This window comes from Xyrauchen texanus, chromosome 41 (assembly GCF_025860055.1).
Source record: "Xyrauchen texanus isolate HMW12.3.18 chromosome 41, RBS_HiC_50CHRs, whole genome shotgun sequence".
Classification (NCBI taxonomy): domain Eukaryota; kingdom Metazoa; phylum Chordata; class Actinopteri; order Cypriniformes; family Catostomidae; genus Xyrauchen; species Xyrauchen texanus.
The window spans coordinates 22,913,355-22,929,464 of record NC_068316.1 but is presented as its reverse complement, the minus strand read 5'-3'; the positions used below and the strand labels follow the sequence as shown (position 1 = coordinate 22,929,464).

Sequence of the window (16,110 nt, the reverse complement as noted above, 5' to 3'; positions counted from 1 at the left end):
CTTAAAATCGGTTAAATCGGTTAGGTTCAGGTGTTGATTTAGCTTGAGGATGTCTGTATTGTTTACCTCGCATTTAAATGTTTTAACAATATAAGTTAGGTTTAGGCTAAATTTTTAGGTTAGGGAGGTATGTTTTACTCATTAAAAAATCCATCTAATATTCCCCTTAAAAACATGTTTGATTAAAACATAATTTCACTTACTTTTGGCGCCCATGCTTGACATTTCACTGGGAAATGTCATTTACAAAAATTTAACCATTGTCCCAGAAATTTCATGAGATAAAACTGGAAAAAATAACTCATCGACTCTCCTCATCGTTTCCACTTCCATTTATAATGCCAGTTTCTTAATAATGTCACAGACACCCGAGACAGCACATAGAGAATAATCTAATGGATTCATCTGATTCTGATCTCATTACATTTGCAGCAGTGGAAATATGGGTTCTTTACAGAAGACAAGAACTTTGATGACAGATCACAACAAGTTCAAGGTGAGTTACTAAAAGCGGTCTCTTTGTTCTGCATGTCAGAATTAGCAATGCTACCGGTAGTCAAAATAATCTGAGAGTGAGGTATCACCACATGGCATATCTGACCTATAAAAGTTTGACTTTTAATGACAGTGGAAGCAGAATTTTCATTCAAGAGTGTCTGCTGGAGAGTATGTAACAATAGAGTTTCATTTTATTTTACAACGTATTACTGGGATATCATATATTAAGACTGAACTAATTGAAATATACTTTTGTAGATGTGTAGTATTTAATAGGTCATGCTATGAAAAATACTAAAATGCCTTGATCTTTTGAAATAAAAGTGTTTAACGTTTGCACACTGTAACTTTCAGAATTCAAAACTCACTAACCGATAGTGTCATTAAAATGTGAGATGATTATTATATGAGGTTTTTAAGGGTAAAGCTTTATTGAGTTTTAAATCAACAAAACCGACCTTCCTACCCTAAACCTTAATCCTAAACCTAACTGGAAAAGCAAATGGGAAATGAAAAACAAAATTGCTGAAGCAACCATGTAATTTAGTGGTGTTTCTATGACAATTTCGGCTCGTGTCAACTCATGTATTACTCACAGTCCTTTGCATTGCAAGTGCAACGGTCTATCAGTAAAACTGTATCGCCTTAAAAGTCATGCACTATAGTAAAAGTGTTTTAATGTCATAATACAGCATTGTGTTACATCGTGATTTGTGTAAAAGTGAATAAAATTAATTGTTGCACTGCCTCTAATGTTCATTTCACCAGGAAACTACCGCCATACGCACAACGATAGACAGACACTTTGACAGGCTTGCAAAAGGGCTGAAAGAAGATGGAAGAAAGACAAGCTCCAGATCTTGTATGAAATGTTAAAGGAATCCCTATCTCAGTAACAGAAAGCAGTCAGATCGGCTAAGTCTATATACTTATCTGATCTTATTGATAAAATTGCCACAGACCTAGAACTCCTAGAGTCCTAGAGTCAACAGATATGTGTGAAAGCTTCTGTCAATTCTTTGTTGATAAGATATGGAAAATTAGACAAAATATTAGTCCAACATCCTATGGTCCTGCTGTGTATTGAAACTGTATTGGTATTTTTAGCCATTTCAATTCGGTTTCCTTTCCGTTTTTACAGGAGATTTTTTCGTAACAACTTAAGCCAATGGAGTCTCCATGCAATGTCATCCCCCCCATGTTTTCTTAAACAAGTTTTTGATGTGGTTGGGCCCACTCTTCTAGTTGTATCAATAGGTGCCTGGAATCAGGAATTGTACCTGACTGTTTGAAACATGCCACTGTTAAACCCCTTTTAAAAAATCTGAATCTACAATAATATCTAATTTTAGGCCATCTCTAATATTACATTTTTATCCAAAATTATGGAGAAAGTGGTTCTTCACCAATTGCAGAGGTTTTTGTTTGATAACAAGATCTTTGATATACACACACACACACACACACACACACATATATATATATTTCAATCAGGTTTTAGAAAATTAATTCGACTGAGATGGCACTTGTAAAGGCTTTAAATTATGTCTTAATAGCCACTGATTCTGGTGACCAGGCTGTCCTGGTTCTTTTAGATTTAAGTGCTGCATTCGATACTGTTGACCATGAACTGCCCTTAGTTGGTTCCAATCATATATTAAAAATCGAGTTTAGCTCCCCTGACTTGTGGGTGTCCCCCAAGGCTCTATTTTGGCCCCCATACTTTTTTCTCTTTATATGCTTCCCTTAGGCTCAATTAAAAAAAAAAAAACATGGCTTGAATTATCACTGCTATTCGGATGATGCACAAATTGTTCTGCCCCTGAAGCATAAAAATGGCTTAGAATCTGTCTGATGTTAAAGGCCTGGATGTCTTAAAATTTCTTACATTTAAATGAAAGTAAAACTGAAATCATTGTGTTTGGCTCTTCAGAAGCCCATAAAACTTCTTATTTAAAATTTGGTGTCTTATAAAACTTTTGAGGTCTTTTTTGATAGTGCCCTTAAATTTGACAAGTAAATTAACTCAGTTGTAAAATCCAGTTTTTATCAACTAAGACTACTTGTCATAGTGAAGTCCTTTCTGTCCATCAAGCACTTCAAAACCTCTAGACTGGACTATTGTAATTCCCTATATTTGGAAATAAACAATTCTTCCATATCTAGATTACAGCACCTAAACTTTGGAAAAGCTTAACGACTTCTATCAGAACTGCTCCAACACAACATGTTTTTTAAAAACGCATCTTTTCTCTCTAGCCTACAATTTGTGATGGTCTCTGTTGTTTGTTATTTTATGTATTTTTGGTATATATTACTATGTTTTATTGTATTTAAAAAGTTCTTGCAAATACATTGTACAGCACATTGGTCAACTGTTGTTGTTTTTTAAATTGTGCTATATAAATACAATTGAATTGAATGAGCCAAAAATGCAAGCCTAGGTATAGTAACGTGTTTACATGAGACCAGGTAGGAAAAAATGTATGGCACCTTTAACATTCAAGAATGTTCAACCAGAGTCTCAACCAGTTTATCAAACATGGCATTCTGATGAAATCCTTAGGCAATATGATCACATTTATTATCATATAAAAATAATATACATGGGAAGCGTTACACACATAAGACAAACAGACAGGACACAATAAGGCCCATCCCACCATGCAATACAGCTGCCTAAGCAAAATAATACTGTTTGAAAAAAGGGTGGCCCTTAATGTGGTACAGGCATATACACAACATTTCCAGCTCAAAGACATGACAACACAATACATTCTGTAAAAACACGTAAGAATACACATGCAAGCACTAGATTTTAAAATGACACATGGTGACTTTTTTCATCAGAAACATCTAAAAATAGAACATTTAGCTTCTCTTATCAACATAAAGATTTTGTTTTTGCAATACTTAATATTTAAAAAGAAATCTATACACACATACATATTATATATATATATATATATATATATATATATATATATATATATATATATATTTAAACTTTATAAGCAAGGCATATTGTGTTTCCACTTTAAGGTTAAACAGTACGATTGTCATATTTGTTTACATGGCTGTGGCAGGGCGGAGGGCGGGGCCGGGTCGTGATTATACACACCCGGTCCCTTATCAGGATAATTAAGCCTCTGAGAGGGATAAAGGCCGATGGCAGATGGTGGTGCGATGAGAGAGAGATAGTTTACGGACATGTCCATCATGTGTGTGTGTTTGTCTTTTTAAGTTTATCATTAAAATATTATTTATATTGCCAAGCCGGTTCTCGCCTCCTCCTTTCCATTGAACGACTTTATCCCACTCAGAGGCTTAATTAGCCTGATAAGGGACCGGGTGTGTATAATCACGACCCGGCCCCGCCCTCCGCCCTGTCACAATGGCTTTAGTTCCTCTTTTTTGTTTGGAGTTTTGACTACGAGGAACAATAAAATCAAACAATTTGTCCTTTTCTTGTTTGGTACAGTAGGGGAGACTGAGATTTTAGATTCTAGATAATTCAAAGGCTTCAAAACTTTAGACAGAAGAAAAATAGTGGAATAAAATCATCTTATTGTTGAAAATATCACAAACCTTTTCTCAGGCAGAGAGTATTATATGAATCATGTGCTGAATTCATCTTATCTCTCTATCATATTTGTGACTGAAGAAATGTTATGTGTTCAAATTGCCCCCGGTCTCCCCTACTTTCAGGTCTTTTCTTATACTAAGATACAATAGTGTTTTGAAAGCTGGTATGTGCATTAGCAATTGGGTCAGTGAGACATTTAAAAGCAGCAATTTTCTTGCATCTAAACCCGACTTCTGAGAAGTTGTGCTATCTGTAACTCATGTTTCTTCATTTACACTTTTCGCTCCACCATTTTCAAAGCTGAATTCAGTGCCCTTACAAGACAACATAGTACAGTTTACTTGCGAAGAAGTCCTTAATAATGTGAGAAAAAATATGTACTGTTTTTTTTCATCTCATTAAGTTGGAATTTGATTGTCCTTGTCATTTTGCAGTGTAATGATTGTCTAGACAACGCCAACTGGAACAGCTTCCTGTCGAGACATGTAGTGACCTTGGAAGGCCAGAGGTCAAATACATGGTAGTGTTACTTGGTAATGTGGGATTACAAGGGAAATTGCATCCCTGTTATAGAAAGGAAGAGACAGAAGAGGAAGAGACAGAGGGAGAAAAAGAGGGGGGTGTTGGTAGCAGCTGAACTAATGGTGGAAAGTTTGACCTCAGAGTTGAGGAAGGCAGACAGGGGCACGTGGGACACCAGTGTAGGGCTTCCAGAGTTTATGAGGGAGTCGATCTTCTCTGCTTCTTTACTGCAGGCTTCAATCTGTGGATACACAGAAGACAGAAACATATATTTTAGCTGCACTAACTCTGGCGCTGAAGAAATAGGGCAGTAAGTCCTTGTAGACAGCTTTAATATTTTTAGGAAAATGTGAGGAACATCTGGAGCATGATGCAACCGCATGAAACCATGCACTAGGGAATGAAGGGGGTGGAGACCTTTCTCAGCATGCTAGTGACTTAATTTGTTGGCTTGTCTGGGAATAAAGACAATAAACTAAACTACTGTTTTTTACAGAGTGTAATTAATTGTTTGATGACTAATGGGCACATTGATCATCATTTCATAGAAATATATTGTAACACAGAGCTATAATTCTACAAATTATTTTAAATGTCTTACAATAACAAGGAAAATCTTTGTTTTGATTAGCAATTTTCGGTGCCACTACTTTGAATGTACTTATATTAAAAAGCTAAGCATTTGATGCAATGTACATTTTGGGTACATGTACATGCAGGTACTTTAAATGTAAGAGCAGCATCTATGTACACAATAGGTACATTGTATCAAAAGCTTATTTTTTTTTATTACAGAGTAGTTAAAGACACCATGTTTAAAGTGGTATACCAAGTATACAAATTTTCTTTAGTAGTAATCAGCAAAAAAATAGAAATCTTCCTTGTCCATCACACACAGTACACATCTCCATCTGATTTTTAAAGTGTGAAAGCAACATGTTAACATATGGTGTGCTCTAAGGATGGTGAAGAAAATATGGTGCTGAAACGTGCAGTCAATTATTTTGCTGTACAGTGACATCATTGGCTTTCCTCTTCTAACTTACTAAAACACAATGGAATAAATGAATACTGCAAGTACAGATGGTGCATCTAAGCATAACTTTTTTTTCCAATGTTATTGGTGCATGTAAATGCTCCACGCTGCAACTAATAATGAAACTATAATTAAAATCATTCAAATACATTACATCATAAAGCATTTATGCATTCATTAAGCATTTCTGTAATTAATCATGTAATGTAATTAATTTGAACAGCAATGCATTTCACTGATCTCTGCATCACCTTGGTCAAAGGATGGAATACATTCTTAAAATGGAATACATAGTCTATCAATTAATTGCCAACAAAAGCCTTCATCAGCCAAATAACAAAGGACAATATATCTGTATTCACTTCCTCAGTTAATTCAGGATGGACTTCAAATACTTTTAGTCATTAATCTTAAAGTTCATAAAAGATCTTTTTGTTTAAACATTGGCCCCTAACATTTTCTTAGATTACTAATTTTAAACAATGACTTGTACTACACAAAATTAACTAATATTGGCATTATATTCATGCTGTTAGCCAGAGGGGAACTGGTTAACCAGAGGGGAACTGTTAGCCACTCTTGCAGGCTCACTGCAAGAGTGAGCCTGGTTTCTCATAAGGTTATTTTTCTATATTTTCTATATACATCTTCTGGAGTTTTGTGTTCCTTGCTACAGTCGCCTTTAGCCTGCTCACTGGTGGTCTAAATACAAATAGTATTTACTAATTTATTTATTTATTTTAAGGCACAATTTACAATCATGTTGTTTAGCAAACGGCACAATTATGACTCTAAGACATTACTATATTCTAGCTTCTTTTTCTGTTAATGCAAAATTTTCTGCTTTGAAATGATACATGTTGTGAAAAGCGGTATACAAATAAAAATGACTTGACTTTAATTTCTACAATACAAAATGTGTTTTTCCATATCATTAAAAATAAACCTATTATTGGTCTACTTCTGTCTGAGCTATTTTTAATTGTTGGTCTATATACTCATGCGTCAGACGAACACTTTCAGAACATCACACTTTGGTTGCATTGTGTTTCACTAGTTTTCAGCATCTCTTTTGTCAAGTTAAATATAGTTTGAAATGTTGACAGACGTCTCGAGATCCCTGTATTCTGTTGTGCTTGGACCAGCTTTATTTGAGTCTGCTGAAGGCTGTGCTGCCTGTTGCTCTTGATTAAATGTTGAGGCGTGTTGCCTATAAAGCTGGAGCTGACTGCCCCCTACTGTACATCAAGTTTGAATCGCTCCGATGGAAGGACCATTTCATATTTACGTATGGATCTGGGGCATGATTCATTGTGTTAATTGTGCTGCCATGCAAGGTGCTAGCCTGCCATTGGGAGCAACTTGGGGTTCAGTGTCTTGCCCAAGGACACTTCGGCATGTGGAGTCATGTGGGCCGTGAATCGAACCGCCAACCCTGGATTAGTGGCCAACCCGCTCTACCACCTGAGCCACAGCCGCCCTATCCTTATGAGGACTCTCCACAGACATTATTAGACAATAAACCTAACACTCACAAAAACCTTTCTGCATTATTATTATTACATAATGTTTTTTTAAGCGATTTGAATAATGGGGACACTAGAAATGTCCTCATAAACCACATTTATAGCATAATACCCTTGTAATTACCAGTTTGTAACCTAAAAAAAGTCCTTGTAACCACTTAAACCTACACATACACACACACACACACACTCACAAACCTGTAGTGGTGTAGGCTGCTGGTCAACAGGCGCAATGAGGATGATGATCTCAGATTCGATGCTCAGGTAGCCAAAGATGTCACACTGAGGGACAGAGATGTGTAGCCGCAGGATTTTCAGGATGTTGTGCACCATCACAGGCTTGTTCCTGTTCAGCTGAGAACACATACACACACACACACACACACACACACACACACACACACACACACACACACACACACACACACACACACGTACAGTGTTGTAAAACTGAGAAATATGAAAACAGTATGTGCAGTCTCGTTTAATACACTTAAGACTATTTATCTATAATTTTTTAGTAAAATTTTTTCAAGTGGCTAATTTTAAAGATCCCATGAAAATACTTGTGTTCACGTAATACCTGTGTTCACGTATTTCCGTAAGCTGGGATGGGACATTAAATAGACAACAGAATTTTTTTTAGTTCACAGCCACAAACATGTATTTGTTACTTGCTTTTGCTAGTCTGTTTCAGGTGGTGTTAGGGTGAAGTACAGTTTATTTTCATTCTATTGGACTATAATGTACGCTCCGGCATGCATATTTTTGGGCAGTTTATTAGAAAAAGAAAGATTACATTATAAATGTGCATATATATAATATTGTCAACTTTTAGGGGAACACTAGCATATAGACGGCCTCAAAGCTAACAGACACGGACTAAAAACCACAAATCTCCAATGTAGTTTTCATGGGGTCTTTTAAAGGCCTAACAATGGTAAACAGTTTCATGAAAAAAATACCACTGAACAGTTTGTACAAAAACGGAAAACTTTATCAACCATATCCACTGCATTTATTACATGTAACATTTGTTTACTCTTGTGGAGTGAGGCCAGTCCCCATACAATGGATATTTAAAATATTAAACACTACTTAAAGAGCATTGTTAGAGACTAATGTGCTTAGAGATACGGAGTGGGTGATGAAAACCCTTCTGTTAGGGAGTAACAAGCTTTATATGGGAATACCCAGGTGGGGCTTTTACAGTTTATGATCAATTCTGCCACCTGCTGTCTGCAGGGTGTAAATGCAATTGACACATGTCTAAAATCAGAGAACTCTAAACGAGAGAAAAGGAGGGAATGAGTTTGGAGGGCAGAAAAAAGCACAACACGGAGTGAAATATTTACCTTAGCAAAGATATTCATCTGTGCTTTGTTCCAGAGGATCTGTAGCATACCTGCACACACAGGACAGCAGGCGCCTACGAACACACAAAACAATCAAACTGCGTAGCTGCACCTCTACAGCATATAACATTACACTAATGAGTGTGGTAGGAAACAGTTCTAACCAGGTGGTGTGACTGGATTGCAGCCCTCTGTGGAGAGAGGAGGACAGGGCACAGCGTTACACCCTGAGTCGGATGTGAACTCTGACACCACACCGACCGCATGGCAGCGACCCTGATAGTCAACAGCAACGCGGTCTGAAAAAGCTTCACACACTGTACTGTAGGTTTCTCCATTGTGGCCACATACCTCTCTGGGCTTCCTGCAAGCATCCTACAAACAACACATCACACCCATTAGTAGTCTAGAGTAATAAACTAATCTGTGCTCAATATTTAATGACATTTCATTACTGGTGCTGCAGTTTTGTTAAAGCAATCAATATTATTAGAGCATGCCAAAACACCACATAATACATTGAGCTGCTGCTACTTTCATGTCACTTTTTATCACTCTATGCTCACGTTATTTTCACATAAAATAATTTGAACTCAAATCAAATAAACAGCCGTGAAATAAGCTGTTCACATCAGGGTCCTGATGTTTGTATCATCAGAGCAGCGTTCAAGCAGCAGCAATTAGCAAATATATCGATCTTTTAATAATGTGGAGCGGCAATTCATTTTGAACGCTCAGCCAAGAGCTGTCTAGAGTGAACGCTACTTTCAACTTTGGCTGCTTACAAATTAAAATGTAATACTACTTGAGAAAGAACATCTGAACTCAATAAATGCCAAGCATGCTTGGACTGGTCATTCACCACATCACAGACTATGCATGTCATCAAACTTCAAAGCAGAAAATCAGTATCATATGCCACATCATAGAATACTTATTCTACATACAAAACAGAATAGAATTATCTTCTGCTTAACTAGCTATTTTTGCAATAAAAATGTATTTTAACTGGCATTAAATTACTGTGCTAAATATTGTCAAGATTTTAGAAAGGCTGCATTAATTAATATTACCTAGGTGACGTCCCCTGAAAAGGAAAGTTGTTTCAGAGAAGGTTTACAAAACCTAAAAATGTTTTCTTCCTCTTTGAAATACATTAAAATGTACAATAAAACCAGGAACAAGTATTAAAGTAAATAAAGTCAATTTTGATTTCATGTTGTGAATTGAATTCTAGTTTAGGGGAATGAAAATTCTGTTCAAACATTTGTATGACCTTAACTCCCCATTGTAGTGTATTCCTACCTGACAGTGGCCCATGTATGCCAGGGTTTTGCTCCGTAAGTGCAGTAGACACAGATTGGCATGCTCCGTGTTATCTGTGTCACAAACTGGATCCAGCTGGTTGTGGTCACAGCCAGACGGGCGAGTAGCGCACTCGTACTGTGGGCAGGGATACTGTAACAGATCCGTCAAACACACTTGTCGTTTAGGTATGCACCTGTGAACAAATATGATGACAAATATTATGACAAATTGATAGGATATTGGTCTTGGCAGACTAGATCTGGTACGCTGCTGCTGCAGGGCAAGTACAGAGACTTACTACTGCAAGAACATACACAGACATACTGAGTTAAGCATATGGACATGCTGCTACTGCTGTACAATTAGTAAAACACAAGACATGCTGCATCAGGCATGTATGACATGATGATGCACAATTAGACATAAATACAACTGCCATGTAGCAGATCTAGACAAGTGAAGCTGGGTTTCAGAAAAAAAGTGTGCTACAGTGTAACCAGTTTACTTGCAAACTGAGCAAATTAAAAAACACGCCAAAGGACCTATCAACTTATTCCATGTGAGCCAATTAGCTTGTCATTTCACATGTGAGCAAGCTGATTGGCTAACAAAGAACCTATCAGCTTGCTTTCCAGAATTGCATACCTGAACTTAGTCATTAATAATATATATATATATATATATATATATATATATATATATATATATATATATATATATATATATATAATAATTTTGAATAGCTGTTGATGAATAGATGTCATTTCATAATAGCACAATACATTTAATATATATATATATTGTTTTGCCATTTCTTTTCTCTAAACTGTATGTCTGTTAATAAAAAAAAATTCCACAGGAGAGTAACCTCATCCAACCATAAAAAACTGTACTGTGATGGTATCAAATAGTAATACCAATGGTTTTTGATATATGCATGGAACTAAATGATTACTATATTTATGTACCATGGTATTCACGTGGTAATCCAAGGTACTTAAAAGAATACCATGATACTACCATAGTGTATGTTCATAAAAACTTGGCATTGTTATTTTACCATGTCCAAATTGAACATGGTAGTACCATGATACATTTTTCTAAATAAAATAGTGATTAAATGTATGTTAAAGGGTTACTTCACCCAAAAATTGTAATTCTCTCATGATTTACTTACTATTAAGCCATCCCAGATGTGTATGGCTTTCCTTCTTCACAGAACTGAAGTGAAGATTTTGACAAGCACATTTTAACTCTGTTTGTCCATACAATATAAGTAAACAGGTGCCATTAGACTACTGGCTATTTGTGTGTCCAAAAGGCATATTTATGCAGCATAAAAGTAATCCACAAGACTCCAGTCGATCAATGAATGTATTTTGAAGAAAATCTGAAAAAATTAATCAGTAATTAAAACTTTATTAACTTAAAAAAATTGTCTCCTGCCAGCAGACGACGCATCACACTGCTGTCGCATGACTTGAGCGTGATGGTGTGTTCATGTGAGAAGTCGGAAGCATGCTTTGTATACAACAGAGGAACGAATGTCACGTGGGAGCTGGGTCATTTCAACAGAAATGCAATGATTTCTGCCCAGAAGCAACGATTTAATGTTAAAAACGTTTAAATTATCAATTCGATTCTTACATCAACCTATCATAATCATGTGGATTACCTTTATGTTGCCTAAATATGACATTTGGACCATAAAACAGCCAGCAGTCTAATGGAAATAGTATACTTCCATTGTATGGACAAAAAGAGCTGAAATGTGCTTATAAAAATCTTCACTTCGGAAGTAAGTAAGACATACACATCTGGGATGGGTTAAAGGTAAGTCAATCATGAGAGAATTTAAATTTTTGGGTGAACTAAACCTTTTTTTTTTTTTATCAAGATAAAAAAATTCAAATAAAAAAACAGATGGTAAACTATTAAGGTCACAGTTATAAAAACTTAGGACACTAAAGAGACCTTTCTTCTGACTCTGAAAAACAGCAAAAGGGTCCAGGGTCCCTGCTCATCTGCTTGAACATGAATGCTGAATGGAGGCATGAGGACTGCAGATGCGGCCAGGGCAATAAATTGTTTGTACTGTGAGACGCCTAAGACAGCACTACAGGGAGACAAGAAGGACAGCTGATCGTCCTCGCAGTGGCAGACCACATGTAACAACACCTGCACAGGATCGGTACATCCGAATATCACACCTGCGGGACATGTACAGGATGGCAACAACAACTGCCCGAGTTACAGCAGGAATGCACAATCCCTCCATCAGTGCTCAGACTGTCCACAATAGGCTGAGAGAGGCTGGACTGAAGGCTTGTAGGCCTGATGTAAGGCAGATCCTTACCAGACATCACCGGAAACAATGTCGCCTATGGGCACAAACCCACCTTCGCTGGACCAGACAGGACTGGCAAAAAGTGCTCTTCACTGACGAGTCAGGGTTTTGTCTCACCAGGGGTGAGAGTCAGACTTGCGTTTATTGAATGAATGAGCGTTACACAGAGGCCTGTACTCTGGAGCAGGATCGATTTGGAGGTGGATGGTCCATCATGGTCTGGGGTGGTGTGTCACAGCATCATCGGACTGAGTTTATTGTCATTGCAGGCAATCTCAAGGCTCATCCTGACATGATCCTCCAGCATGACAATGCCACCAACCATACTGCTTGTTCTGTGTATGATTTCCTGCAAGACAGAAATGTCAGTGTTCTGCCATGGCCAGCTAAGAGCCCGCATCTCAATAACATTGAGCACGTCTGGGACCTGTTGGATTAGAGGGTGAGGGCTAGGGCCATTCCCCCCAGAAATGTCCAGGAACTTGCAAGTGCCTTGGAAGTGTGGGGTAACATCTCATAGCAAGAACTGGCAAATATGTGCAGGCCATGAATAGGAGATGCACTGCATATATATTATGTATATATAATATTCTATAAAAAAATTTTTTTATATTTTTGTGTTGTGTAAAAATTAATTCCAGATAAGTTTCTTAAATACACCATGCATAGGCCAACAGTAAATACTCAATGCAAATAATATGGGCATGTTTGTCCTTCAAATCTGTCTTTGGAAACCAGACATGGTAATTTATTTCTATGTACTGATGTTACCATTATAAAAGTAACTAAGGTGTTTAACATCAAGGTTCATCATTTTACCATCTTGTTTACAAAGGAACAAATGAAGGTGAAAAGTCTTCCTTTGAAAAGCGGGCCAAGGAGGTGTTGCGCAACTTGCATTGCTATGTGTTACATAAGACAGATGTCAAACAGCACTTGTCGTAGAAGGGAGATTAACAAAAAGACCCTCAATTGATGTTTGAGTCATTTTACTATTTACTAGCATGAAAGAAAAAGATGAATACAATTTCAAATCATGAAAATATGGCCTAAACAGTTGCTCTTCAGTAATATTGATATGTGCCTTATTAAGCAGCACTAATAAACAAACTGTGTGTACAACTGGCCATAAAATGTTGTTGTAACCAACTTCACACATACATCGTCTAGGTTACGGATGTAACCTCCGTTCCCTGATGGAGGGAACGAGACGTTGTGTTGGAGAAGCGACACTAGGGGTCTCTCTTGAGCGCCGAACATGCCTCTGATTCATTGAAAAAAGGCCAATGAGAAGTTGGCAGTCAGTATTTGCATACCCCACCCCATACATACGGGTATAAAGGCGAGGCAAATACTAGAGTTCATTCAGGATTTTTCTGAGGAGCCGGAAATGGTTCTGGCCACTACAGCGGTTCGGCTCAGCGACGTGGCCGGGAAGACACAACGTCTCGTTCCCTCCATCAGGGAACGGAGGTTACATCCGTAACCTAGACGTTCCCCGTCTGTCGCTCTCTCCACGTTGTGTCGGAGAAGCGACACTAGGGGTCCAATTTAAATCCGCCATGCGCTGAGCCGTGTACGTGTTCTGCTGACACAGGAGCAGGCAGGTATTTGTTACGTGCCAAACGACCAGCTGTGCCAGGGCACGTACCCTTCCCCAATGCCCCAGAAAAGTAGTCGGGATCCTTTTGGTTACCCTAGGCAGGGGAACAAGGTGATGCTTGCCAACCTGGGAACGGGCCAAGCCTGGCTGGGCCTCTTTTCTCTCGATGTTTCTTGCATAGAGCAATAGACAGCCGGGGCCCTTACACGCATTGAGGGAAGGGGGTCTTACCCAGTTTCCCCTATTTTCAGGGGGGGAAAGACCCGCGGAGACCACCCCTGCCCAACTGGGGAGGTATGGTGGTGAATACATCACATGTGTTCTTAGGCGACACGTGGAAGTGGCGCGGTGGCAGATCCAGCCTCAGCGAGGGTGGAGTTGCTACACACGGCGACCGGCGACCCGACCCTCTTGATGGAAGCGAGCGCGATCAGCAGTGCCGTCTTAAGGGAGAGGGCCCTGAGTCCAACTGATTCTAGCGGCTCGAAGGGAGGTCTCTGGAGGCCCGCGAGGACTACCGAGAGGTCCCAGGAGGGGGACAGGCTTGGCCGGGAGGGATTTAACCTCCGGGCGCCTCTTAGAAACCTGATGATTAAGTCGTGCTTACCAAGAGACTTACCGTCTACTGCGTTGTGGTGAGCCGCGATAGCAGCGACATACACCTTTAGGGTGGAAGGGGACAGCCTCCTCTCCAGCCTCTCCTGCAGGAATAAGAGCACTGACCTAACTGCGCACCTCTGTGGGTCTTCGGCCCTGGAAGAACACCAATCTGCGAACAGGCGCCACTTCTGGGCGTAAAGCTGCCTGGTAGAAGGGGCTCTGGCTTGGTTGATCGTGTCTATGACGGTAGATGGTAGACCGGCTAGATCTTCCGCGTCCCGTCCAGGGACCAGACGTGGAATTTCCAGAGGTCTGGATGCGGATGCCAGAGCGTGCCCTGCCCCTGAGAAAGAAGGTCCTTCCTCAGGGGAATTCGCCAGGGAGGGGCTGTCGCGAGGAGCACGAGGTCCGAGAACCAGGCCCGGTTGGGCCAGTAGGGAGCCACTAGTGTGACTTGTTCCTCGTCCTCCCTGACCTTGCACAGTGCAAGAAGGCTCACTGGGAGAAAAGCATACTTGCGTAGCCCCGCGGGCCAGCTGTGCGCCAGCGCGTCTGTCCCAAGGGGAGCCTCTGTTCGGCCGTACCAGAGCGGGCAGTGGGAGGTCTCTCGGGAGGCAAGCAGGTCTACCTGGGCTCTGCCGAACCGTTCCCAAATCAGCTGGACCGACTGGGGGTGGAGCCTCCACTCTCCACTGGGTAAGCTCTGTCGTGACAGTGCGTCCGCTACCACATTGAGCTTGCCGGAGTCGCTGCTGGCTCCAAAGAAGGAGACGACGGGCGAGTCGTGACATGTGGCGGGAGCGTACGCCGCCTTGGCGATTTATGTATGCTACCGCAGTGGTGCTGTCTGACCTAATTAGGACGTGTTTGTCTTGAATTAATGGGAGAAACCGCCGCAGGGCAAAGAAGACAGTCAACAACTCTAGGCAATTGATATGCCAGCCCAGCGGGGCCCCTCTCCAACGGCCCGCGGCTGCGTGCCCTTTGCACACGGCGCCCCAACCCAATCTGGAGGCGTCGGTAGTGACCAGGATGCGTCGGGACACCTGCTGCAGGGGCACTCCTGCCCGTAGAAAGCAGAGGTCTGTCCAGGGTTGTAGTGTTTTTCGGCAGGCGTGGGTGATCGTCACACAGTGCGTGCCGTGGCGCCATGCTCATCTCGGGACTCGAGTCTGAAGCCAGTGCTGAATCGGTCTCATATGCATGAACCCCAGCGGCGTGGTCGCGGCGGAGGATGCTATATGCCCCAGGAGCCTCTGGAAGAGTTTTAAAGGGACCGTTGTGCCTGGCCTGAATTTGGCGAGGCATTTCAGCACCGACTGCGCACGCTCGTTGGTGAGACGTGCGGACATTGAGACTGAGTCTAACTCCATGCCGAGAAAGGAGATGCTCTGGACCGGGGTGAGCTTGCTCTTTTCTCGGTTGACCTGAAGCCCCAAGCGGCTGAGGTGCCTGAGCACCTGGTCTCTGTGAGCGCATAGTAACTCTCGGAAGTGGGCCAATATGAGCCCGTCGTCGAGGTAGTTGAGTATGCGGATGCCGGCTTCTCGGAGCGGGGCAAGAGCTGCCTATGCGACTTTCGTGAAGACGCGAGGGGACAGAGACATGTAGAAGGGAAGGACTTTGTACTGGAATGCCTGGCCGTCGAACGCGAACCGTAGAAAAGGTTGGTGTCACGGCAAGATTGAGACGTGGAAGTACGCGTCCTTCAGGTCTACCGCTGCGAACC

The 16,110-nt window shown here is 40.5% G+C and overlaps 1 protein-coding gene across 1 annotated transcript in view; it reads right to left on the bottom strand.

Moving 5' to 3' along the window:
• Window positions 1–3,060: 3,060 nt before the first annotated feature.
• LOC127634586 (reversion-inducing cysteine-rich protein with Kazal motifs-like) overlaps window positions 3,061–16,110 on the bottom strand; it is an 89,883-nt gene continuing 76,833 nt past the window's right edge. The window contains exons 17-21 of the mRNA XM_052114202.1: window positions 9,829–10,024; window positions 8,688–8,898; window positions 8,524–8,597; window positions 7,367–7,522; window positions 3,061–4,847 (exon numbers count right to left, since the gene is read on the bottom strand). Coding sequence (XP_051970162.1) covers window positions 4,629–4,847; window positions 7,367–7,522; window positions 8,524–8,597; window positions 8,688–8,898; window positions 9,829–10,024 — 856 coding nt within the window. The 3' untranslated portion in view covers window positions 3,061–4,628. The remainder of the gene's footprint in view (window positions 4,848–7,366; window positions 7,523–8,523; window positions 8,598–8,687; window positions 8,899–9,828; window positions 10,025–16,110) is intronic.